Source organism: Ochotona curzoniae, unplaced genomic scaffold (assembly GCF_017591425.1).
Source record: "Ochotona curzoniae isolate NIBS_2020 unplaced genomic scaffold, NIBS_Ocur_1.0 scaffold_4701, whole genome shotgun sequence".
Classification (NCBI taxonomy): domain Eukaryota; kingdom Metazoa; phylum Chordata; class Mammalia; order Lagomorpha; family Ochotonidae; genus Ochotona; species Ochotona curzoniae.
The window spans coordinates 8,856,546-8,882,775 of record NW_024467122.1 but is presented as its reverse complement, the minus strand read 5'-3'; the positions used below and the strand labels follow the sequence as shown (position 1 = coordinate 8,882,775).

The 26,230-nt window shown below is 49.2% G+C and overlaps 1 protein-coding gene across 1 annotated transcript in view; it reads right to left on the bottom strand.

Annotated features, from left to right (window-relative positions):
• FAM189A1 (family with sequence similarity 189 member A1) overlaps positions 1–26,230 on the bottom strand; it is a 334,267-nt gene that overhangs the window by 39,871 nt on the left and 268,166 nt on the right. The window contains exon 4 of the mRNA XM_040969902.1: positions 2,745–2,879. Coding sequence (XP_040825836.1) covers positions 2,745–2,879 — 135 coding nt within the window. The remainder of the gene's footprint in view (positions 1–2,744; positions 2,880–26,230) is intronic.

Below are 26,230 nucleotides of genomic sequence, written 5' to 3'. Positions count from 1 at the left end.
GCATGAAAACCAGGATTGGGGCAGGGGTGGCTAGACAGAACAGCACCCATCTGTATCTGTGTAGGCGGGATAGTAGGGCTGGTTGGGTTGCACTAGGCTTCAATGCCCATTGACATGTATGAAAGCTAAATGGGATGTGGGACAGACTGAACAAGTCTGCGGTACATACTGGCAAGCATGGGAATCAGGGTAGGGGGCAGGCCTGGTGGGGATCATGGGTAGTCGTCCCAACTAGGTTGCAGCTCCCACTGATTTGCATGAGGTCCAAGCATGAAGTGGACAGGATTGGGCTGGAATATAACACCCTTGGTTCTTGGGGAAGACAGGTGTGGAAACAGAACTGACCCAACAATTAAAACCACTAGCATAGGGATAAGCTGATTGGGGCGATGGACTGTGCCGGGCCCTGAACTGGCAAGCACACACAAAAATCAGGTCTGAGGATCACCCCAGATGAAGTTTCTCTGGGAATCCCTCCAACTGAACTGCTGATTTCAGAACCCCAATCATGAAGAGACTTGTCAGCCAGTAGATTCTGAAGAGATTTCATTGTGCTTGAACCAGCGAGATTGGCAGCAATTCAGACTATTGAACAATCAAAACGGCATGAGCAGGACCCTTGGAGTATGCCCCATGTTGGGGACCTGGGATGGATGGGAATCTGGGTGGGGCCTTTTCCTTTATCTCTTCCCTTACCTCAGATATAAAGAAAAAAATATTAATGTGGAAACAATGGTCTTACCAACTTTCTTGTAGCCCTTGACACTTTGTGCGCCCCACTGCCTCCTTCAGCCTCATGCCACCAGCTCTGATGGTCCCCATCACACCCTGAGGGTGAAAGTTGGGATAGTCTTTCTTTTGCCTCCAGCTCTTACCATTGTCTTGGGCAATGGGGTGGGCCCATGTGACTGGCACATCTTACTTTCAGTATCCTTCTCTTTATTCAATGCCATGACTCCCCCCGCCCCGCTCAAGATGCCCTTATCAGGCATTGGACAGTGGGTAAAGGTGAGACCACAGGTCACCATGCACCTGTACCCAAGTCTGCAGGCCTGAGAAGGTTTTCCTAATGAAGCTGTGACCTTTCACACCACAAACACCTTCCTGGGGGGCTGAAGATCCATGTACATGGTTCCCAGGACCTGCTGAGTCAGGGTGTCAGAAAGAACTCAGGGCTTTGGGGGAGCATGGTAAGCACCCCAACCTGCACCCGAGGACTGGGAGGTATTTCATGGCCTCACCTGCGTGTCACACCCAAGTGGCCTGCAGAGTGGCATGATTCCCCCGTGGATCTTCGAGCTCCTTTGAGAACCAACAGGGTGCATCGTGATCAGCGTCACCCATCATCTTATTCAGTTTGGTAAACAGATCAGCACCCTCTTATTCAGGGGGTGGGATACCTTTGGAGACTGCCCCCGGTGTATGTCAGAAACTGCAGATAGTACCAAAACCTACACATCCTGTTGTGTCCAACAGATACACACCTATGCTAATGCTTCATCTTTAAACAAGGCAGAGAGAGAGAGCAACATTAACAAACAGTAACAGAATACAACACATTTTATAGTCAACCGTTACAAAAATTATTGGAAACTCAGTAATTATTTCTCTGGAATTTTCTTCTAACTGCAGCTGCCTGTGGGTTAACAGCAACACCAGGAAACTAGAATGCATATAAGGAGAAGACAGTTGTATGGGAAGAAAAGCACGCCCACGTGGGAGTTGTCAGATCGATGTCTTACAGTCATGGCTACTCACAGCCCTTCTGCAAGGGTGCTTAAAGACCAGGGCAGGCCTTGGACACTGAGCCCAAGCAGGGCGCAGGATGGAATGCAACTTAGGACACCAAGGAACGTTGGCACTGGTACAGGTCCTGGAGGACTGCGTTCCTGGCTTTCGCCAGGCTCGTTGGGCTTGTCATTCAAGAGGACTGGGAGACTCAGAACAGGGACCATGGCATGAAACAAGACAGGAGCTGAGCCCGCACCCACTGCTTCGCCGCCCATGGAGCACTAGTCACAGGTGCACACTTCCGGCAGGCCACACCCCTCCTTTCTCTCCCAGTAGTTCTCTTTAGAAAGGCGAATTCCTGACACCAGACTCCTTCTACACCAGAAACACCACTTTACCACCAGATGGGAGTTCCTATAACCATGCCATGTTTTTCTAAAAACATTTCTGCATAGTTTAACTCAGAAAAAAGAACTCAAATGGGTTAACTGCCCATGTGTATTTTTGAGCAGCTATTTTTGCTTTTCAGGGATTAAAAATACTTGAAACGATTTATTGAAAAGAATATAAACAATTCTCCATGTCATTTAAAAACAATCAAATGCTTCCCATGAGAATAGACTTTAAGTTTTCTTTCTCCAAATACCTTTTAATAAGCAAAATAAACCCCCATCTGCTCCCTGATGCTACAGCAAACACGTCAGAGAAGCCAGGCAACGCACCCATCCAATCATCTTGTGCAAAGATTCTTTTCAACCATCCAGAGTCTACTCTGCATATTTCAGAGGCAGGAAAATGAGATGGTAAAAATGGAAAATGTCATCCAGAAAGCAGCACCTTCAGGATGGAAATCTGCACACATCCCAAACGTTCTTGGGAAAGACTCCCCCTCTTGCACTCAACCTATCAGGGTGAGTGAGGAGGCTGGAAGACTTCCACATGCTAATTAAGCTTCCCAAAATGTCTAAGGCAGCAGGCACAAGCACACGTGGGCCAGAGCCCAGAGGAGTCACCTTCAAGGTCAGCCTCACGGCGTTGCAGTTCTCCTGCAGTGGGTTCAGCTTCAGCGTCTCCCCGAGATTGCTGCAGCCGGACGACTGGTGCTGCAGCTCACAGCAGACGCACACCTCCACGCTGTCAAACTTAATCTGGAAGGAGAACAGACAGACCTCACCGTTAAATACCGCACTGGGCATCACGGGAACCCTTCGGTGACACAACGAAATCACGCAGGGACGGCTCTGCTGAGGCCATCTTGAGTCCATTATAACAAAATAAAGAAGGCAACATGAGTTCTGCTGACTAAAGCTGGGAAGAAGCCCATCAAGCACCATTCAAAGTCTATTACCAAAACCTAAAGGAGCCATTGAAGACCACACAGAGCTTGAATTAACACACATAGCTTGAAAACTTACAAACCATGGTAGGAGAGAAATGCTCTCCAGGTGTTATAGACAAAGGGAATGCAGAACCCACCATGAGAGTAAAGAGAACACAGCTGTGGTATCAGGGTGTGCGTGTACTGAAGGGCTGTGCACTTGGCCCCAACCTGGCACCCCCCCACCACAGCCTCTGGTCTGCTCTGAGTCCCACCTTCCTGCTGAGGCTCGCTCTGGGAGGCAGCAGCTGATGGTGCAAGTTGTCCAGTCCCTGTCTTCCATGTCGGAGACCTAGACTGAGTACCTGCTTCAGCCACCACAGGCATTTAAAGAGGGGAAAGGCAGACTGAGCTAGGCATGACCATGGAATCCAGCACTCATGGGAACTGGGGTTGGGTAAAGGCCATGTTGATTCAAGCTGCAACACCCGCAAACACACCCAAGAATAGGGTGCGGGTGGGTCGCAACATCTACCAGCCCAGACATAGGCCAGGTGGCCAGGAAGGTGCAGACTGTGTCAGGCAAGGACCTGGCATCCACTGGCACATACAAGATCTGGAAATGGGTCTGGTGGGGGAACTTGGGAAACGCCCCTGGTGGGCCAAAGCTCCTGCTGGTGAGCATGTGATTCAGGCCTGGGTGTTGGTCAGGCTGGACAAAGGCAGTTCCACCTGTTGCCAAATGTGTGAATTGACTCTGGAGGGGCGTGGATCAGGCAGATGGTTTGGTCAGACCAAACCATAACACACTAGCAATGCGCAGGAGCCAGGATGGAATGATGAACATGCCAGGCTAGCCTATTACACCTAGTGGTTTACATGAGTCAGAAATGGGAGCAGACTGGATAGGGCTAGGCTGCAGCACCCGCCAGTGACAGCTGGGACTAGGGTGGGTGGGGTCAGGCCAGGCTGTAGCATCAGATAGCAAAGGCCAAGATGGGAGAAAGGGTATGCTGACCAGGGTCAGGGCAACCACTGGCACACACAGAATCTGTGGCTGGCAGCAGGCCTTATCGGAGAGCTAAGAGGACAACCTGGCTAGGTTGTGCTTCCCACTGGTGAGCACGAGAGCTGGAATTGGGCTGGCAATCTGGGCTGGACATGACTACAGTGTCCCTTGGCATGGGTATGGATGGGTCTGGTTTGTGCCAGACTGGGCTAGACCAGCACCCACTGATGCTCATGAGAGCCAGGGTGGGTAAAAAACCATATGGACTAGATCTAGGCACCAAATGACCCATACGAGAGCTGTTCTGGCATGTACCAGTTGTGGCTGGGCTGTAGCACCCAACAATAAGAACTGGAATGAGTATGAACCAGTTGGGCAAGGCCATTGTTCCTGCCAGGACAGCAGGTGGATTAAGTCAGTTTGGGCCAAGGTCCCACTGGTGTGAGCGAGATCTGCCACTGGAGGAGAGCTGACAGAGCAGCTTGAAGAACTCATCTGTCAGGATTCAGTCCTGCAGGTGAGTGCAAGAACCAAGGTGAGGAGCAGCCCAGACCAGACCAGGTTACAGTACCTGGCAGCATACATGTGGGTCAGGTCTAGGAGCAGGCCAGGGTGGGCCAGTTCATAACACCCACCAGCAGATCTGATAACCAGGATAATGTGCAGGACAGGCTGGTTTGGGCCACAGCACCAGGCAGTTCATATTAAGGCTGTGACCAGGGGCTGGCTGGGCCAAGTTAGGCTGCAGCACCCACTAGCATGAGCTGGCAGCAGGCACACACTGGGTCATGCCAGGCTGCAGCACCTGCCACCAAATGCTGAGGTGAGGCAAGCTACGCCAGACTGGGCTGCAGCACCCTCCAAACCACGTAAGACCCAGGGGGGAAAGGTGCAAGCCCGGTGGGGGAGGGGCAGCATGGGCTCCCCTGCTAGGCTACTGCTCCCACTGGCAAGCATGGGAACTGGGTGACCAGGTCGGGCAAGGCTACAATACCTGTTGGCCTGCATGTGAACCGGGTTAGGGGAACAGCCAGGCTGGGTTGACTGTATCCACTGGGACATGCATGGATCAGAGTTGTGCAGCCTGATGGACTTTACTGCAGCATCAGCTGGCAAGTGCTGGGACTAAGGGCAAATCCTGTCAAGCTAGCTGCAGAACCACCTGACAAATGTCAGATCTGGGCCTGGTTGTGGGCCCAGCAGGGAAACTGGGCATCTCTCTGATGGGCTGTAACTCCCATTGGAGATCATGAGGAACAGGGTTGGGTTAGGGCCTGGTTAGACAGGTGGTGGCACCCACTGGCCTGAGTGCAGGCTGGATAGTGGGATCAGCTGGACTGAACTAGGCTCTAACGCCCACTGATGTGTATGAGAGCTGAATGAGATGTGGGACAGACTAGACCAGTCTGTTGCATATACTGGCATGCCCAGGAACCAGGGCAGGGGCTGGGCCTAAGGAAAGTTATTGGGGGTGGCTCTGATTAGGCTGCAGTTCTCGCTGATGTACATGAGGGCTGAGTGTGTAGCGGGCTGGTTTGGTCTGGGCCACAGAATCCACTGGTTTGTGTAGGAGACGAGGCTGGAGATAGAACTGACCCAGCAATTACTATTACGTGTGTGTGTGTTGGGGGTTGCTGCTAATGTGGGAGATGGTTTGACCAGATCTTGTACTGGCAAACATACAAGAGTCAGGTCTGGGATCACCTCAGACAAGACCCCTGTGGGGATTCCCCCACTCACCCGCCTGTCACCAACTAAAATGCTAGACTCGACTCCAACCATGGGAACTGCGGGGTAGGTAGACTGTGCAGTGCCTGTGTCAGAACTGGGCCTCAGTAGAAGGGACAGAGCAGTGGGTAGCATGCTCAGATGGACATGGAGGATATGGCAGCCACTGGGATCTGCAGAGGACACCTGGTGTTATGGCAGAGGAAGGAGGGCAGAACAAATTGGACAACTACACGAGTCAAGCAATGACAGCAAATATCTGGGTGAATGAGATTCTAAGGTAGACTGTCAGCCAACAGACCTTGGAAGAATTTCCTTATCGCTGGATAGCAAGATCAACACCATCTCAGAACCATCAAAACCAGCAATTACTAAGCAGATCCCTGCAGCGTGTTCCAAATCAGGGGCCATGACATTGGGTGACCAGCACCCCTGGGTGCCGGGGTGGTTGGGAGGCTGGGTGCGACTTCTCCAATTGTCTCCTCCCTTTTCTCAGAAACAAAAGCAAGAAAAGTTTTGGAAACAATCGTCTCACCCACTTTCCCCTAACCTTCAATCCTTCCCACCCTGATCAGCTATGTAGACACCATTAAAAACAATTTTAGTAAATAAGCCTAAATCCTAGCTATAAAATGACTAAAAATGAAATAAACAAGATGTGTACAATGTTTTTAGAATAGCAAATTAGAGAAGACAATTTTCCTTAAGCTAGAAAAATGTCCTACTTTTCAATCCACAAGAAAGGTTTCACTGCAGCTAACTTGAAGTACACACATTAAAAAAAATACTAGTCCATTACAAACCATCTCTTCCTATAGAAATGATCTACCTCAGTTTGTGTGAACGACGCCGTCTGTGTCTTTCAAGAAGCTGATCCACTTCATCGGAGTCCCTAGCCTGGGTTCTGTGCACTGTGCATGTCTGTTGTATCATCCTCGGCAAATCGCAGAGTCTGCAGCTACAGCCCAATTCCTGTGCAGGAAGTTGAGTTCCTAATTTTAAAACTCCCTCAAACACAGACATTTCTTCCAAGCAAAGTGGCAAATTTCTGTGGCTGCCGCAGGATTTTTTTTTCCTCATCCTCACTTTTCCTAAAACTTGACTATGCTATGCCTGCATATGAATTTCTTGCATTTATGCCGTCTGAGTTCATTCAGCTTCTTGAATTTGTGGATAAGCGTTTTTGCCAAATCTGGAAAGTTTTTCAGTTGTTATTTTTTTGATCTTCAGCTCTGTCTTCTTAATCTTCTTGAAACTCTTGATGTGAATGTTAGATCAGAAGTCATTGTGGCTCTATTTTAAGTCTGTTTTGTGCTACTCAGTTTGGTTAATTTCTATTCTCTGCTCACGGATTCATTTCTAATAAGAAATTTTATTATTATGATTATTATGATTATTAGAAACAGAAGAACTCTCCAAACGGCTGCAGAGGTCAGGGGTAGACCAGACCAAAGCCAGGAGATTCCTCCGGGTCTCCCACATGGGTGCAGCAGGGGGTCATCTTCCTCCACTTTTCCCAGGCACATTAGCAGGGAGCTGGACAAGAAGTGCATCAGCCAGGACTCAAACTGATACTCACATGGTAGTTGGCATTGTATGGGGTGCCTCAGCCCTCTACACTTCTCCACTTGATTCTTAAAAAAAAAAAAAAAATTATTTATAATCTTTATTGGAAAGTCTGATTTACAGAGAGAAGGAGCAACAGAAAGATCTTTCATCTGTTGACTCATTCCCCAAGTGGCCACAATGGCCTGAGCTGAGCTGATCCAAAGCCAGTTGCTTCTTCTAGGTCTCCCATGCGGTTGCAGGGTCCCAAGGCTTTGAGTCATCCTCTACTGCTTTCCCAGGCCACAGGCAGCGAGCAGGATGGGAAGTAGAGCAGTTAGGGCATAAATCAGGGCCCGTATGGGATCCCAGAGCATACCAGGAGAGGACTTTAGCCACTAGGTTACCACACTGTGGCCCTCCACTTGATTCTTTTTGACATATTCTGTTCCTTTTTCCTGAGATGTTCTATGTATTCTTTATTTTTGTTCCAAGGGTGTTCACACTTGGTTACGGAAGCATGCTGAGTTTTAATGTAGATGTTCACCGTCAGTGGTGAAATGACACCTTCATGTGTCTGGGGCAGGGAATACTTCTTGAACATGGCTCGGTGCTTCGGTGGTAGACAGATGACTCACCTTCCCATTAAATGATGGCAGCAAGATAAAAACTGAAAACTATTTTGCATCCCATGACACAAGACTCATATCTAAAACAAACACACACAGATCTTTCAACATCAAGACAAATAACTTATGTATAAAGGAGCTTCACTGCAGTTGTAATCTGAGTAATGTAAATCAAAAAAGGTGCCGGTGCGCTCCTGCTAGAATGGTGAAAATTGGAAAGCAACGTGACAGTTGCGACCCAGGGGTGAGGAATGATGTGGTACAGCAGGACTTCCTGAGTGCACTGATGCAAATACAGACTGGGGAGGCTGCAGGAAACAGCCCGACAGCCTCCACGGAGAGATCACAGGGTGAGCATCCCTAATTGGAAAAGCCCAAATCCCAAATGCTTCAAAGTCTGAAATCTGTGTGCTGACTTGATGCTGCAAATGGAAAAGTGCCCACCTGTTGACGTGTGATGGGTCATGCTAAGTTACATGAAAGGTTTCCACAGAAGGTGTATATGGAGCCGGGTGGCATGGCCTAGCGGCTAAAGTCCTCGCCTTGAACACGCCGGATCCCATATGGGCGCCGGTTCATGTCCTGACTGCTCCACTTCCCATCCAGCTCCCTTTGTGGCCTGGGAAAGCAGTTGAGGACGGCCCAAAACTTTGGGACCCTGCACCCATGTGGGATACCCGGAAGAAGTTCCTGGATCCTGCCTTCGGATTGGCATAGCATCGGCCGTTGCGGTCACTTGGTGAGTGAATCATCGGACGGAAGACCTTCCTCTCTGTCTCTCCTCCTCTCTGTATATCTGACTTTCCAATAAGTAAATAAATAAAAAAAAAAGGTGTATATGAAACAAATGAGTTTTGTGGCTTGGGTAGGTCCCATTCAACTTACCCTTAGTATTCATATAAGCCTGCATTTCCAAATCTGAAATCTAAAATACTTCCAGGATCAGGTACTTCAGATTGCAGCTACTCCACTGGTATTCCCTACCCAATCCAATATAATTCCCAAAAGACATTCCAATCCTATGAACATACCCAGCAGAAATGAGTACCATGGCATTAAAAGCTGTACACTGGGAAGTTAACAGCGACATTATTCAAAACAGCTTCCAGCAGAAAAGAGCCCCAAGTCGATCGACGCAGGAAGGCTGGGCGAGCTGTGTTCTGCTCACAGCGTGCAGTATTCTAAAGCCACACGTGCGCAAGAATCACAGCTACACAAAACACGAACAAATCGCACTTCATCATGTTGAGTACAAAAGCTAGACACAAAAGAATAAATACAAAATGCTTCCATTTCAGGACTTTAAAAAAAAATCCAGCTACAATTGAATTTGGTGCTGGGGGATGCATGCACAGTGGGTGCAACTACAAAGAAATGAAAAGATGTTGATATCACAAGTTGAGGTGGCGATTACCGTAGGCGTGAACAGAGAGGTCAGAAACCGGCAGCACACAGGAGGCCCCGGCGTCGCGGCGGCGGCTTCTCTCTTAGGAGCGAAGCCACGCGGTGATTGGCCTGGTGTTAATTGGCAAAGCCACACGTGCATTCATTTTGTGTGTTTCCCTGCTATGTGCTTTATCTTCTTCCATAAAAACTGTTAAAAACCACAGACAGGCTTGCCAGAAAGGAAAGAAAACGTCCAACGAAAGAGGAAAAGAACAAAAACAAATTAACAGAAAATGGGGAGGGGAGCAGACATTCAACAAACATAAAAGGTGACATTAATGAGATAGAGATTAAGCTCAATCAGCCCAAAAGCTGGTTTTTTTCACTTTCGATCAAGGAAACCGATAAACCCCTGGTGGGAGAATTTTTAAAAGAAAACCCAAAGCAGCAACATTAGGAATGAGAAAGGAGCTATAATGATAGATATACAACAGATTAGAGCCATACATTTAAAACCCTGAAGGACATGGGTAATTTCCTATCACAATATAAACTATTGAATTGGGTCCAAAAGATGTAAAACCTAAAGTCTAACAACCATAAAAGAGGTTGGAAAACTCCTAAAGATATTTCAAGCTGAATTTACTCTCATTCTTTTGTCTTTGCAGAAAAGATAGCTTCTAATGTCTTTAAATAATTTTAGACAACAACAACAAAAAATGCCAAATGTACTGAAGTTAACAATCTTATCAATAATTGTAGAAATGCATCATTCTCTCAGAAACAAAACAGGGCAAAAACAACCAACCAACCAACCAAAGAGCCAGTTTCCTTTTTCAGTAAAAGCATCAAAAACAAGTGCTTGACACAGTGCTTAAGATACCTCTCAGATGCCTCTGTCCATGCTGGTGACTAAGGCACACTTGGGAGGCAGGTCTCTGTCATCCCAGTGGGAGACCTGGATTGAGTTCCCAGGGCTCAACTCCAGCCTGGCTCACCCAGCCACTGCAGACACCAGTGGATGGCAGAGCTGATTTCTTCGTGCTGTTCAAATGAACGAATGAATGAGTGAAAATCAAATAGTCTAGGCAAAGTATTAGCATATGGAATTCAATATCATACTAAGGAAATTCTATGTTTTTTAAAGATGTATTTACTTTCTTTGGAAAGACAGATCAGATTTACAGAGAGGAGAGACAGAAAGAACCTCCATCCACTGGTTGACTTCCCAAATGGCCACCGACTGCCAGAGCTGAGTTGATCCAAAGCCGGAAGCCAGAAACTTAATCCAAGTCTCCTGTGTGGGTGTAGAGTCCCAAGGCCTTAGGCCATCCTCAACTGCTTTCCCAGGACATAAAGAGGAAGCTTATGAGCCAGTGCCCAAATGGGATCCTGGCACTTACAAAGTGAGGATTTAGCCATTAAGTCATTGAGCCAGACCCAGGAAATTCTATTCTTACACTGTATTAGAACCACTTTTCATTGCAAACTACACAATCAAATCTGAATGTCATCGAGAAAGGGACTTTGCTGTTAACCAAGCTGCAGTGTATGAGGTTTGGGACGTAGGCACAGCAGTCATCACTGCCACCTTCTCAGCACTCAGCTGCCTGTCCTGAAAGCACGGCCGGGAACACCAAAGACTTACAATGCAGCTGCAGCCTCAGTGGTAAACGCCCTTGTTGCAAGAGGCACATCTGCCACTCACCCCAAGACATGTGCTGTGTTGTGCATTTACTTGTTTCCATAGGACTCTACAGCCTACCCTACTATATAAGGCTCATTTTGGAATACTAAGACAGTGGTGTATCAACCCCAAAATCTATCCCATCAATAAATTAAAGTACATCATAGATTCCTAGAAGTAGATATCATAAAGCTATTACAGAAATTTTAGTGAAAGTTGATTATATGGACTCTAAAGTCAACTGAGAACAGGAAAAGCAGAGCTGGCATTGTGGCGCAGTGGGTTTAGCGGTTACCCACGATGCCTGCATCCCATGTGGACACTGGTTGGAGTCTGAGCTGCTCCACTTCCAAACTTGCTGCTAATGGCCTTGAAAAGCAGCAGCAGGAAACCCAAGAGTTTGAGGCCCTGCATGTATGAGAGAGATTTGGATGGAGTCCAGGCACTTGGATTCTATTTGGCCCAGCCCAGGTCACTGTGGCCATTTGGGGAGTAAATCAACAGATGGACAGACACAAGATGCAAGTGTATATGTGTATGTGTTGCTGCCTCCCACCAAAAACAAATGTTTAAAATCTTAAAAACAAAAATGTAGGCAAAACCAACTTAAATCAACTCAGACTTTGCCCATCAATGAACAGCAAACAACACTGTAACCAGAGAAACACTGAAGATAATTTCAGAAGTGTCAGGAATGGGATGGAGCTCAGCATGACCAGCAGCCCAGTTCAACACTGTCTGAGGAGTCTTGGTTAACTTTCCAAGAAAAATACTCAAGGCTGTAAAAATGTTGGCAAAGACAGAATTGTCTTTATTTTCAAATGAAGTGATTCAATATCGTTACAACAAAAACTAAAGGAAAAAAAGAGAGAGAGCACTAAAGAAAAAAAAACCTACTAGAATTACTGAGACTTTGCTAGATTAATTATTATAAACACCAATCCAGTAGCACCCAGTTAAAAACAAAAATGGCAAACTACTCTCTTTATAGGAGCAGTAAGTACAAAACACAAAGAGGTAAATTAAACGCAAAAACAACCTGTGAGATGTTGTTACTAAAAGGGCAGGACTCGGGCCAAGGAAGTGTGGGTTCTCCTGCTCTCAGCCACCCAGCACCCTGTGCCCTCCTTCCTAGTTTGGGGAGAATCCCCCATCTGCAGCAGCGCTTTCCCAGCCTGGCAGGCAACAAGGCAGAGGGCAGGCACCCTGGCTCCACCCATGAAACACCTGGACAAACGGGGCAGACACACCTGCCAATGAGGCTACCGAGTTCCTGGGCTGTAGGTCTTGATTCCCCAAATGTGTTTGCCAGAAGTGCGCATGAGCTGTTATTCCTGGTAACATTAGGCATGGGAAAGGGCACATGAATATAGCAAAAGGGGTTTTAAAATCCAAGAGGATGAGAATTACTTTGTGTCAACAAATTTTAAAATCTTGTTACAAAGATACCTTTCAATGAAAATGTCAACGACCAAATCTGGCATGCACAGAAAGACATGCAAAAACATGAAGCAACTAAGCATGAGTGGAACCTTACAAGGAATTAGGCAACGACCTGTGCTCGGTCTGAAATATTTGCCATCTCCTGCAGCTGCAGCTGGGATGGAGTTCCTTCCCTGCTATCAGCATCTCTAGTAAAGATTCCAGGCCCTGGATAAGAAATCCAATCAGATTAGCTGGGTTCACAGAACTACCTCTTGGCTGACCAAGTGCTGGGCACCAAGAACACACCTGTATGAAGCCTGCTGCCCATCCCCCAGGACTGGCCAATCAGTCCTCCAAAAAGGCCCCATGGTTCAGCACTAACAGAAATCAGTTTCTGCACTAAATAGTTGCCACACTGGCATCTCGCCGTACCCTAGATCAGACAGCCAGGGTCAGAACCATGACCTCTGGACTTGTGAGCCTCTCTGCTCTAACCAAGCAGCTTGAGGCCAGCTCTGCAGAGAACCTCCACCCTTGGGACTTGTAAACTGCACCCATGGATTCAATCAACTAGGAAGTTAGGGGAAAGAATATTGTGTCTGGGTGGAGCAGGTACAGACTCATCCTGTTGTCATGATGCCCTAAGCAATGCAGATGACAACCACCTACCTAATCACGTGCAGTTGAGTTAAAACACGCAGGAGGATGCTCACGGGTGCAGGCAACATACAGTGTCAGCTGAGGGACTTGAGCACCCAGGTTTGGTATCCACAGGGAACCCCAGAACCACAGCCTTGCATACAACAAGACAGACAGGAGTTTGCCTCCCTCTTCATGCACACACACCTCAAAACTCACATGCAATGATTCCATGACCATGCCATCAGGCTTGGCACAGGATTAAATTCACAAATGCAAATGACAAGGAAAGGGAAGGGAGGCCGGCGAAACCAGAAAGCGTGGGTTATCACACAGCAGGCACCTGCGATGACCAATGCCAGCAAACAGACATCCTACCAAATTGCTTCCACTGCTTATCTCACTCAGCTTGTAACTACTTCTAGGAACGATTCTGGAAGCTTCCGATTAGTGCCTTGACCTCAACAATGGGGTGTGTAGGTGGCTGATGGATTTGTTTCCTGAGTGACTCTCAGAGTTTGGGTTACCAGGACAGCACAGCAGAGCTGTGCAGATGCAGCTACCGGACTGGTTCACTAATCTCTCTGGGGCATGTAAAAACTCACCTGCCCTTCTTCATCCCTGCCCATCAGCCAGTATAGGAGTAAAACGAAGGTCTCAGATGAAAGAGGGTGCTGTGCCCCTGTGGCTCTACCCCTGCCCCGTCAGCACTGGGAACCCAAAGCACAGACCGGAAGCATGCAGGAGACTGGGTCACAACCAGCCTGTGTGGGCTGTGTGGATGGGGGTGGGGATGGCGCATTGCAGGAAGTTACTTCTCATAGCTCTGGAGACTGAAGTCCCAGATCAAGGCCCTAGCCGACTCAGTGTCAGAAGCGCTGCTTTCCCAGTCATGAAAGGTGCCTGTTGCTGTGTCCTCACTTGGTGCAGAGGAAGGAAGCGTTCTTGAGGCTGGTGTATACACAAACACTAATCCCTTGTGTGAGGGGTCCACACATGACCTGCCCATGCCCCCTCAAAGGGCCCATCTCCTAACACATCACATTGGCATCTGAAATTGGTGGGTCACAGACACTCAGACCATGGAAATAACCATCAGGTGGGGGAGGTTCAAGATGGTTAATGACTGGCAAAACCCTAGGAACACCAACAATCACCCCACCACGCACATTGCCCCTAAGCCAAGAATGAAAGGCTATGTGTCCACTTAATATCCCAAACAGGACAGAAGTAAAATGGTCATTGTCTGGGAGCTGAAGAAGAAAAGGACAAGGCATAAAGGGTGACAACCTGCAGGCTATGGGTTCCTTTTGGAGCTGATAAATGTAGCCTAAAATTGACTGAGGGTTGCACATCTGGTGAATATACTAAAAACCCCTACATGGACCTTCTGAGTTGGTGAACCATATGGGCGTGGGCTTTTCTCACAAGAAGCCACTGGCACGGACACTTCTGACTCTTACCCCTGACTTGGTTTTGAGGGTCTTAATCCCTGTGGTGTCTTACAGTCACAAAGATGCCATCAGTGCAATGAGCTCCACCTTCACTGCTGTGTCCCCAGTGTCACCTACCTGCACGGTCAGCAGAGAGCCTAGATGGTGGTGGGTTCAATCCCACCTTCCACAGGAGCCCCTGCAGGCAGCACCTGTGCCCAACACCTTCCGGCTCTTCCTTGCCACCCAGGGCCCCTGTTTGTTCCTGGAGAGGCAGTGGACTGGTTCCCCACCCAGCCCATCTCATGATTGACACACATCTGCAGAATCACCCTGGTTTCTTCACTGGGCTCCAGGATGCTGTGACCCATAACCAGGGGTCACCCAGATTTGTGCCAAGCCAGTGACATGGTCCCCTCGACAGGGTCTCCCCCAGGGACCTCCACATGCCAGAAGCCTTGAGAAGTGAGGCTCATTCTTGTATCCTCTTGAGATGGCAAGCGCAGGGTGTGGAATCACCTTCCAGCCCTTGTTTGTTCATGGTAAACAGATCCAGCCTCTGAATTCTTCTCCACATGCTCTTCACAGCACTACTTAGAGAGAGAGAGGAAGCTGGCACACAGAGGAAAACCTGCTTTGCACCCTTGCTCTATCTAAGGGTAAGACATGACCCACACAAAAGCAAGAAGCTTCTTACCAAAGGCATAGGACACTCCCTCAGAGGGAATCCACGTATTCCCTGAGCACACAAGGACTACCTTGAAGCACCTGAGAGATGCTGGCATGTAGGGAGGGGTCTGCATGCTCTACAGCCCCTTCCCAGCAGTGGAGGAAGCGATTTACTCCCTCTGTGCTCCACAGCTGAGGTTTGGCAAGGCAGCAGCATGCTAGAGATGCCAGGATCCTAAGCAAATGGAACTCGCACACATTCCCAGGGACAGTGAAAAATCGGTCCAAACCACTCAGGAAAACTCATTGGCCGCAGCCACCAAGGGCAAACATGTGACTCCTACAGCCCAGAAACCTCAGGGCCAGGTGCAAGCAAGACAAAGGCGCAGAGCTGATCATCAGAGGCCAGGCACTAGAATACCCACTCTGATGTCCACTGAGAGGAAAATGGAAAACAGACTGTCATGTATCCACACAGGAAGGAGTGTCACCCAGGCGACGGAATGAAAAAAGCGAGAAACAAAAGCATAGACAGCGCCCATGGCCCTGTTTCCCTAAAGCTGAACTCAACGGAGGACCTCCCTCCCCGCTGCTCCCAGAAGTGAGGAGTGGGCCTCCTCCCTGGGGAACATGAATGTCAGGGATCCTGGGGAGGGTGATGCTACCCCACCTCCTGTGTGTGAGGAGTTACTCAGGTGATGCTTCCAGCACGTTCTTCCTCCCAAGCTGTGTTGGAGCTAAGTGCAGGGTCTGTATAAAGAAGGATCTAGGTCACCGGGCAGTCCAGAAGTGGAATCTCTGGAAAGCAATCTGATGAAGCAACCTCACTTGGCTGGAGCCTGACACTTGAATCCCAGTGGCTTTATAAGGAGCGGGAGGGCCCACATAGAAAGGCCCAAACACGTGCTCCTGTCACCAACTGATGCAGCCAGGGCAGGTGGGGGACCTGGCCCAAGCCTGCACCAGACTGCCGGTCTTGTTCCTACAAAACCATGAACCTTAGCAAACCTCTTTATCAAGCAGCCTGTCTCAGGTCCTGCCTTATAGTACCCATGAACCATGGATAGAAGGGACTAAATAAATAAATAAACTGTGCCTTTTTGGCTTTGCTTCCTTTGTCACCAGCTGGTTCCTCCACCTGGCATGTCCTCACGCCCCATTGCTGCCAGAACCCTGGGTAACAAGCAGAGCAGGAGGACAGAGCTTTCTAGGTGGCAGCACAAGCATCCCTGGCTGCTCCCACAGCAGGACTGTGTGTCCCCAAGACCTAAAGGAACCCTCGGAGGACTCCTGCAGGGCCTTCCTGCGGGGTCACTGCACCCAACCTTCTCTCCTTCCCCACTGAAGGCCAGCTGCCCCAGGACAAGAGCCCAGCCATGCTGGCTGCTCCTCACTGACTCTGAGATGAACTAATGAAGAATTACAGGATATAAAACAAAAAGGTGGACACAGAAGCATCATTTCAATTTAATTCAGTTGGACTTAAAAGGCCTCAAAAAAAGGTTTTACATGCCATTAAAAAAAACCATAAGAAGAAATAGCAAATTTGGAAACAATGAGTTCACCCAATTTTCCCTAAACCTTGATCTTTCCCACTCTTATCAACTATGTAATTATTATAATAAAATTAAACCATAATAATTGTTTTCTACTTTCCCATCTTGGGGGTTTACTAATTCTGGAGAGGTCACCCCCTCCAGGGCTAGCTAATTCCTACAGATGCTCTCCTGCCTTTCACACAAATCCCATGCAGAGCCCACCCCTCCAACCTCCTGCATGCTACTCTCACATTGCAAACTAGTATCTCCCCAGCCCTAACCTCCCCCTGGCCCAGACACTGGACAACCAGGGACTACTGCCACGGGCCACAACCATGAAAATTCTTCAGACAAGTCCATCCCGAGCTTCTCACACACCTGCTCATCGCTTCCCATTACTCCACGTGGCCCCTCAGCCCCTCAGCTGTTCCACCACCAAGAGCTCCCTCCATATGGCCCTGCACAGGGTGCTGAATTTGCTTCTCTTAGGGACCCCAAAACATAACCTCTTCCTTCAAAGCAGGAATCTTGGTACTTGTCAGCCAACATACCTACCTACAGCACTCCTCCACACCCTGGCAAACAGGTGTGCTACCCAAAGCATTTGTAAATCCCTCTTGCAACATCTGTTACTCCAACTCCTTTTCTCCCTCCACATACTCTTAATGGTATCTATGTTTTCCATATGTGTAAGGTACTTCAAAAAGTTCATGGGGGAATAAGAGGAATTAAATGTACTTTGGCAAAGAACATTGTGACATCTATGTGGTATTTTAAAAAAAATGATACGGATTTCCCAGGAATGTTTTGAAGGCCCCTTACATGCAGAGATTTCAAGATTTCTTTTACACACAAACTTACCATTTAATTCTGTCTCCCATGAACCATCTAAAGTGTCCATGTATGAACGCACATCCTAGCATTCCACTCACCCGGCTGACCTGTGCAGCCTCAAGTGTCCTTCCTGGCACCTGGGACCACAGAACGCAATGGAGACGGCTCTCCTGGAAAACACACATCTGCTCAAGAATCACCGTGCAGCCATGGGAGCTAAGTCAAAACACGGCTCGGCTCTTCCCTTCAGGAGATGTCTGTGTCTTCATTCACTCTACAGTAAGACAGACATCACACAGAAACCCGCACCTGCTCCTCTCTGCAGTAAAGCCAGTGGACAGCACTGTTGTGTGACGATCAGCCAGGGTGGCCAGCACACAGTAACCTGCAGGCGTGCAAATGCCAAGCAGGTCCTGCTGTGACACAGGCTGCCACTTGAGCCCCCCCACCCCCAGGTCCTAGGTGAGCTGAAACACTATCGTATGGATTCTCCTGACCTGAAGGTCCCCACATGCCCCCTGCCCAGTGGCCTCCAGGCAATACCTCCCACCTCAAGATTCCTGGGCACAAACCCGTTCTGAGAGAATGGAAAAATAAGGTTTTGGGTAAAGGCACAGAAACAGCAGCAAACCAAGGGCCACTGAGGTTTATGGCAGCAGCTTGGTAGTCAGTTCTGACTTCAGTCACTTGATTACTATTTAAGAGGCAGGGAAACAGGCAGAGAGAGCTCCCATCCACTGGTTCCCACCCCCAGCCCATCATAACCTGGCCTGAGCTGAAACTGAGAGCTGGGAACTCCATCCAGGTCTCCCACAGGGACACTTGGGTCATCACCACCGTCTCCCAGGCTCTGCATTACCAGGAAGCTGTAATGTCACCCCATGTGGAGTGTGGGCATTTACGGATCTGCCAATTAGCAGATAACACATGATGCCTGGAAGCACACATACACCATGGAATGGTTAAGTCCAGTGGGTTGACACACTGGCTGGTCTTGTGGTTGGAAATTCTTCCTACCCCTTTCTCTTTCTCCTCTTTTGGGAATAGACTATGTTGCCTGCTTTGCTCAGAAGTGGAATCTAAAACATCTGACCTCACAGAAGTGGGGAGGAGAGGGGTGGCCACTGGAGACTGAGGGCAGGTAGGCAGGTGGGGGAGATGGTGGCCTGAACATGGTGAATGATGAGACACCTCTGTACCCTTGTAGCACTTGCTTTGGTTGAGGCTAGGGTGCCACACAGGCCAGCTCAGGGTCTGGATGATGCCCCAGCCTCCCTCCATCACACCCTCAGGTAGGTCCAAGGTGCAAGCTGGACCATGCATGAACTTAGAGGTGCCAAGGATATTTCCTCTTGATTCCTTCCAGTCTCATTAGAACTTAACTTTCCATGTTGAATCTGACAGCTTTCTTTCTTGTCCACATTGATGGCACTACGATAGTCTGCGTCTCAAAGATTCTGTGCTGTTATAATGACCCATGTTTCTGATGATTTTTATGATTCAAGTTTGTTCCATCGGAGGCGTGTGGGACAGGAAACACTGACGAAGATGCAGGGGTGTGGCCGTCACCTTGCTCAATCTCACTTTGGAATCTGCATTACAGAGCTGCTGGGAAACACACCTCAAAAACACTAAATTTATTCCTGGAAAACTCCCAATCCACTGAAAATCCAGGGTTGCTCTATTGGGGTGAGTTACCTAACTACATAGGACTTTAAGACAGTTTTTTTTTTCCCATACAAATCATGCAATTAAGCTTTATAATTTCCCCTGGCCTGTCAGGGGTGTGTGGGAAGCAAAAAACCAGCTACCTGCTCTTCTTCATTTTCCATTGGACTTTACTTGACTACACTCTGTTCGTCTGTTCCAACTGCTGCAGATGCTAAAATTACATGTGAAATTGCAAATCCACTTCAAGTCATGGGCTTTCATTTTTGTTTCTTTACCATGTGTGCAGTCCTGCTGAGAGAAGGAGTGAGAGACGGAGAGAGGGGATACGGATTTAAGAGTGTTGGAATCTGCAGCTCCGAGCTGCTGCCAGGGAAGCAGCTGCCAGGATGAAGCACCTGCCAGCATTTCAAGTTCTCTTCGAGGGCTTATCTTCAGAACCATGGCATTGATTTCCACAGTCCCGGGACCTGTCATAAGACCCTTTGATGTAGGATGTGTGCCAGGTCAGCATCAGCTGGAGAGGAATGCATGTTCACACTGGCCAGCGCCCTCCTGTGGAGCAGAACAAGACTGCATCATGGGAGTGATCTCCAACCATGTGGATGTGGAGGCTGTCTCCTGCAGGTCCACTGAGCTTTGCCTGCAAGCCAGAGCCCTACTCCTTGGTGGGCAGAAATGTAGAATGCGGTGGTAGACAGGAATGTGGGCACCCAGGCAGGAAAGCTGGCTGCAGCAGCAGCACTGGCAAGAACATGAACTGGGAAGAAAGAGTGTCAATGAGATTCTGTGATCCACTAACCAGGGTGATGGTGTTTCAGTCAATGAGAAGGGGTTCTCTCCTGCAGGCCTTCTCTGGTGTGCAACATCCTAGCTCATGTGTGGTCGCAGGCAGGAAGCCTGAACACAGCTGAGTGGGTGGTGGCCTTCTCCCCAGACCCCAGCTCTGCCCTTGAAAATGTGCATCCAGGGCCCAGCACAGTGGCCTAGTGGCTAAATCCTTGCCTTAAATGTGCCGTGATTCCATGTGGATGCTGGCAGCGTCCTGGCTCCTCCACTTCCCTTCCAGCTCCCTGCTTGTGGCCTGGGAAAGCAATCGAGGATGGCTCCAAAGCCTTGGGACCCTGCACCTGCATGGGAGACCCAGGAGAAGTTCCTGGCTTCAGACCAGTTCAGCTCTGGCAGTTGTAGCCATCCAGACAGTGGGCCAGAGGACGGAAGATTCTCTCTCTCTCTCTGTCTCTTCTTCACTTTGTAAATCTGGCTTTCCAATAAAAATAAATCTATCTAAAAAAACCAAAATGCATATCCATCTGCAGTGTCTATAAGGAAGCTCAGTCAGTTGCACTGTGAGGAGCAGGTTGCACAACAAAACTTTGGGAGAGGCTCCCAGCCCCTGTTGCCCCAGCCCTCGCGGGGAGGTGGGGCACTTCAGAGCCATGCTCTCCACTCAAAACCATTCCAGACACAAATGACCACTGCCTGATGATTTTTCCTTCCTAACAACCCTCCCCATACCAACAAAAAAGAACATTTGTAGGAGTTGTAACACTTGTTTCATCTCATACAGTAGCCTGCGACAGTCTCTCTTCCAGAGTCGCTCCTGGAGGAAGGAGTGCCATGCATGCTCAGTAAAGCCAGAGACGCCAGCGGCTCTGGACACTCCATGAGCTCTGGACATCTCAGGCGCCCCTCAGTGTTGCTGGGAGAGTGGTCACAGGACCCCTGAGGATTCCAAAATCCACAGGTGCTCAGGTCCCTGTCAGAAAAGGCTGCCGGGCTCCCTGCTGCTTTGCAGCCACTGCAGCTCACCTTGGGCGACTGCCGATGCTGTCCATAGCTGCTAACGCAACACCATCCAGGGAACAATGCCAAGGAAGACACAGCTTCATTTGGGGTATTTTTCTGGATCTGTACTTGGCTGAATCTGCGGAGGCAGTACCTGTACAAATGGACACCTGTTGTCCATTGGTCAATTCCAATGTGAACACAACAAATGGAGAAGCGGGCAGGTTTCTAGCTGGTAAGCATCGGGCCCCTGGACAGATATTTTTAGTTCTTCTGTATTTGGCAGAAAAAGGATTGTGTGGTGTTTCAGAGCATAACCAAAAGAAATCGCAATTTCTAGCTTCTCTTGAAAACTGTCAAGCTCCAGGCCCCTGAGCTCTCCAGCAGAGGCTTCCTGTGTCAGCTGGAGTGAATGCACACCTGGCTGGGCCCTGGGTGCCCCGTGGGGTTGGGTTTTCTTCTCTGTGTGAAAGGAAGAGCACTCCTCCTTTTGTTTCCCACCATGCACCTGTGGCATCCCTCAGTCCCTGCGGCTGTGTTCACGGTCCTTCCTGACATGCTGGAGGGGGTGCGGGAGGGAACAGATGCAGCGCTTTCCATCATCATTCTTATTTCTGAGGACCACCCTCCCAGCAGGGAACCTGACTAGCTACAACATGGGCCCATGTGGCGGCTTGACTGCAGTAGTGTCAGGTTGAGAAGCTGAACTTGAAACCCAGGTCTCCAGCCCTGCATCCTCTGGGAAAGGGGGAGCTCATCCTTGCACCTGCTAAGGAGTCCTGACAGCTGCAGGCCAGGCACTCCCTGGAGAGGGCTCAGCTAAGGGCGGGGGTGAAGACATCCTACGCTTGCTCTCTCATCCTGAGCTCCCCTTGCTCTGGATCCCATCCTAGTAGCCCCAGCTGCACAGACAGAAGACTGGAGGAGGCCAGTGCAAGAGCAGGAAACCTACAGCTGGACGTGGGTGGGGATCCCAAGGAACGTCTGACGATGCATCGCTGGGGTAGATGCTGGCTAACCTTGAAGGCCTGTGGCATTTGAGAGGGACTCACTTCCACGTGCAGCTTATCCCGGCAGTTTATACACAGGGATGACGAAGACTTCCTCACAGGTGGCTGGAGGACTGAGGGAGGCAATGACAGGCTCCCCTCCAGGAAGTGGGACAAAGCTCACCCAGTGAGGACACACAGCCAGGCCAAAGCCACAGCCTGGGTGCTTCAGCCCCACCACAGGGCCCCAGCTGCCAGGCCTTCACTCTGTTCCACACAGCCATCAAGCCTGGACATCAGCTCACATCCCGCTTGCTCAGAGCAACATGGGCTCCTCTGCCACATCTCCCAGAGCCTTTCCCAGGGCTGCAACTTCAGACTGCTCAACTGCTTATCTGTCATCCATCTCTTCCCATGAAATAAGAACAGAGCTGGGACTTCCCCATCTTGTCACCAATGTGTCCCCAAATAGATTCTCCCGCTTTTGAAATGTACTCAAATTCCAGAATGAATGAACATATGGGAGTACTTCAAAAAGATTCACTTTGGGGCCCATTGTGATGGTTTTAGTGACTCAATCTTCACCTTGTAAGCACCGGGATCCCATATGGGCACCAGTTCTAATCCTGGCAGCCCTGCTTCCCATCAGCTCCCTGCTTGTTGCCTAGAATAGTAGTAGAGGACAGCCCAAAACCTTGTGACCTTAAACCCACCTAAGAGATCTGGAACAGGCTCCTGGCTCCTGGCTCCTGGCTGGGTCAGCTCAGCTCTAACCACTGCAGCCATTTGGGGAGTGAACCAGTGGATGAAGAACTTTCTCCGTGTCTCTCCTAAAGTTTTACCTTGCCATAAAAAAGCTTGAATTCCTGTCATTTTTCCATAATAAATATTTCCATGAACAGTTTGAAGACCCTCCCCATTTGCATGGATTTGATATTTTCTCTGCATCCAAACTTCTACTTTCCACAAACTCTTTGAAGTACCCTTATTCACTCAGGACCGACCAGTATCTACCCAGAATCACTACCGGCCTACTTGAAACACACTAACTTTGACTTTACCAGCAAATGTTTCCTTTGGGAGCAAAAGTGTGGGGACTTGGCATCAGCCTTCAAATGGCTGCTTTTACCATGCCACCTGTTATCCACACAAGGACGAGTGTGCGTGAAGACGAATTACGACAGCAGAATGATCTCACAGAGGCTAATGGTGACATCATTGTGACAAAGCCCATAACAGCGGTCACATGGTGCCAGCAGTGTCTGGGCTGCTCTTGACCTACGTTCATGAAGCTGCAGCTTTTCAGCAATGACATGACTGGTGCAGAGGGAGGTGGTGGCCCACAAGACCTTCGGGGGGGCTGTGTCCTGTCGGCTGACTTCTCCTGCATGTCCACAGGCACATGTGTTGGACTGTACCCGTCTGAGGCTGCGTCCTCCCATAATTTATTATTCGTCATGAGGAAGCTAAATCAGGGTTGCCCTAGTAACCAGGTGGCTCCTCCGAGGGCTGTGAGTGGGTAATTGATGTTGGCTTGGTGACTGGGTGCTTCCAATGTCGAGACTGGGGTCCTGGTGATAAACGTAGCCACAGCCTCCAGAAGCAGCTCGGGTGGGCTTAGGAAGGGATGAGATTGGCACAAAATTAAGTCTCACCGGGTGCCCCAAAGCCCTAATAACAACAGAGGAAATAACTGGCTCATGAAAATAATCACTGCCTTTATTTAGCTCTAACAAATGGAATCTCAAACTCCTCACCAGGTTACGCCACTGACTACACTGTGCTGTGACACATATAAGGCTGCTGGAAGGATCCTGCTCACATCACACTGTCATCCAGCTAACATCTGAGGAGTCCCTGCTGGGGCCTCACAGTGGGGACACAGGATTGGAGGACCAGGACAGCAGCTTGGAGGGCTGGTTGCACTGGTAGGACATAGGCAGGGCCCCAGGACACAGTGATCTGCGTAGCAGGCAGGAGGTGGAGGACAGAATGGAACAGTGAGCAGGCAGCCTGGGCCCCTGCTTGGAGCCCCTACACCCCCACCTCCTTCCTGCAACTCCAGAGAGAGGGCTTGTGGGACCACAAAGATCCGAAACACATCTGTGAGAGCCAGAGGAGCCTGGAGCCAGCATAGGAGTGGCCAGAAGGTCAAAGAGAAGGGACAGCACCTGGAAGGTGAGGGGGTCCGAGATGAGGCTGCCCGGTAGCTGACATCAGCTCAGGGTCACCCACCAAGTGGGCCTGGGCCAACCAGAAGCACTCAGAACAGCAGGCACCTCACCTGCTTTCCCCATCCCCAGACGACACCTGGCAAGGGGGACGTGCTGGGACAGAAGCTGCAGACACTGACCCTGAACGCCTGGGCAGGGACAGCCCATTTCACCTCAGTGAGTGACACGCAGTCAAGGGGAGAGAGACAGGAAACCAAGAACCCTTTCCACAGTTCCAGGTCATGACAGAAATGTTTTAATCGCATCCCATGGAACGGAAAAGGCACAAATGACTCGTGGATAGTACAGGTGACATCTAGCAAGGAAAACAACTGAGATATTTGGAAAGCTGTGTCCCTAACTGTAGGGAGTCAGACACGAAGGAACAAATACCTTCTAAATCCACCTAAATGAGGAAGTCACAATAGGTAAATTCGCAGAGACCCAACGTAGAATGTTGGCTGAGGACAAGAGCATGGACAGCCAAGTTTCATAAGGCTCACTTTATTTGTTTGAACGGCAGAGTGCAACACACAGAGAGGAGAGAGATGGACTCTCCATCCCCTGGTTCAATCCCCAAATGGTCACAACAGCTGGGCCTTTGCCAGGGCAAAGCCAGAAGTAAAGGACCACCTGTAGGTCTCCTGTGTGAGTGGCAGAGACCCAAGCACTGGAGCCCCTGGCTGCTGCTTTCTCAGGCACATGAGCAGGGAGCTGGATGGCATGAGGAGCAGCTAGGACTTGAATCGGTGCTCATAGGGCATGTGGGAGTCACAGGTGACAGTCTAAGATGCTGCACCACAGCAGGGCTCCATCAGGCAGTATTCAATGGGGGAACCTCTGTCTGGGATGACGAGAAAGTTCAGGAAATGGATTGTGGTTAGCACTGCACCCAGTGCGAACGTGTTTACTGCACTGAACTGCACACCGACGCATGGTGAAAATAGTGTATGTTATGTTGGGCATTCTTCAGTTCAATCAAAGTAAGACAGGAAAAAGACCCACACCTTCGCAAGTGCACTGATACACACTGCTTGTTAGGGACAAAAAAAGAGGAAAATCCCCACATACAAATTCTCAGTGAGGTAACAGGCAAAATCCTGCATCCAAAGGAACATGTTGAAACGTATACCAATACTTACCAGTGGCAGGTGCTGGGCCTATCTGTAAAGACCTCACTTTAGGATGCTGACAATCCATATCAGACTGGGTTCAAGTGCTGGCTCCACTCTCCATTCCAGCACCCTACCAATTTGCACTCTGCGAGGCTGGAAGTATTCCAGTGCTCGAGTCCCTGCCCATCCACACGGGAGCCTAGGACTGACTTCCTGCATCCTGGCTTGTCCCGGCCCAGCCCTGGCTTTGCAGGCGATTGGAGAGTGAACCAGCAGACGAGTGATAATCATGTGTCCATCTCTTCTCATTTTCAAGCAAATAGAAAATATTTATGAAAGAATATTATGAACTATTTTAAGTTTGTGGCTTAAAAACAGATTCAAGGGCCTGGTATGGTAGCTTAGTGGCTAAAGCCCTTGCCTTGCATGCGCTGGGATCTCCTACGAGCACCTGCTCATTTTCCAGCTACCCTGTTTCCCATCCAGATCCCTGCTTGTGGTCTGGGAAAGCAGTCAAGCGAGCTCAAAGCCCTGGGACCCTGCACGTGTGTAGGAGACCTGGAAGAAGCTCCTGGCTCCTGGCTTTGGATTGGCTCAGCATCGGGTGTTGTGGTCACCCGGAGAGTGAATCAGCGGACAGAAGATCTTCCTCTCCGTCTCTCCTTCTCTCTGTATACCTGTCTCTCCAATGAAAATAAAATCCTAAAGAAAAAACTGATTCAAAGCCCAAGTAATTACAAATCTGAAAAAGAAAGAAAAAATGAACACTGCCAGATGCTTATATCCTTAAATACCAGAAGTCTCCAGTTTAACTGGTGAATTTTTCAGAATGCTACTGAATAAATGGATCCTAGAATTTTTTTGCCTTCACCAATCACTTTTTTAA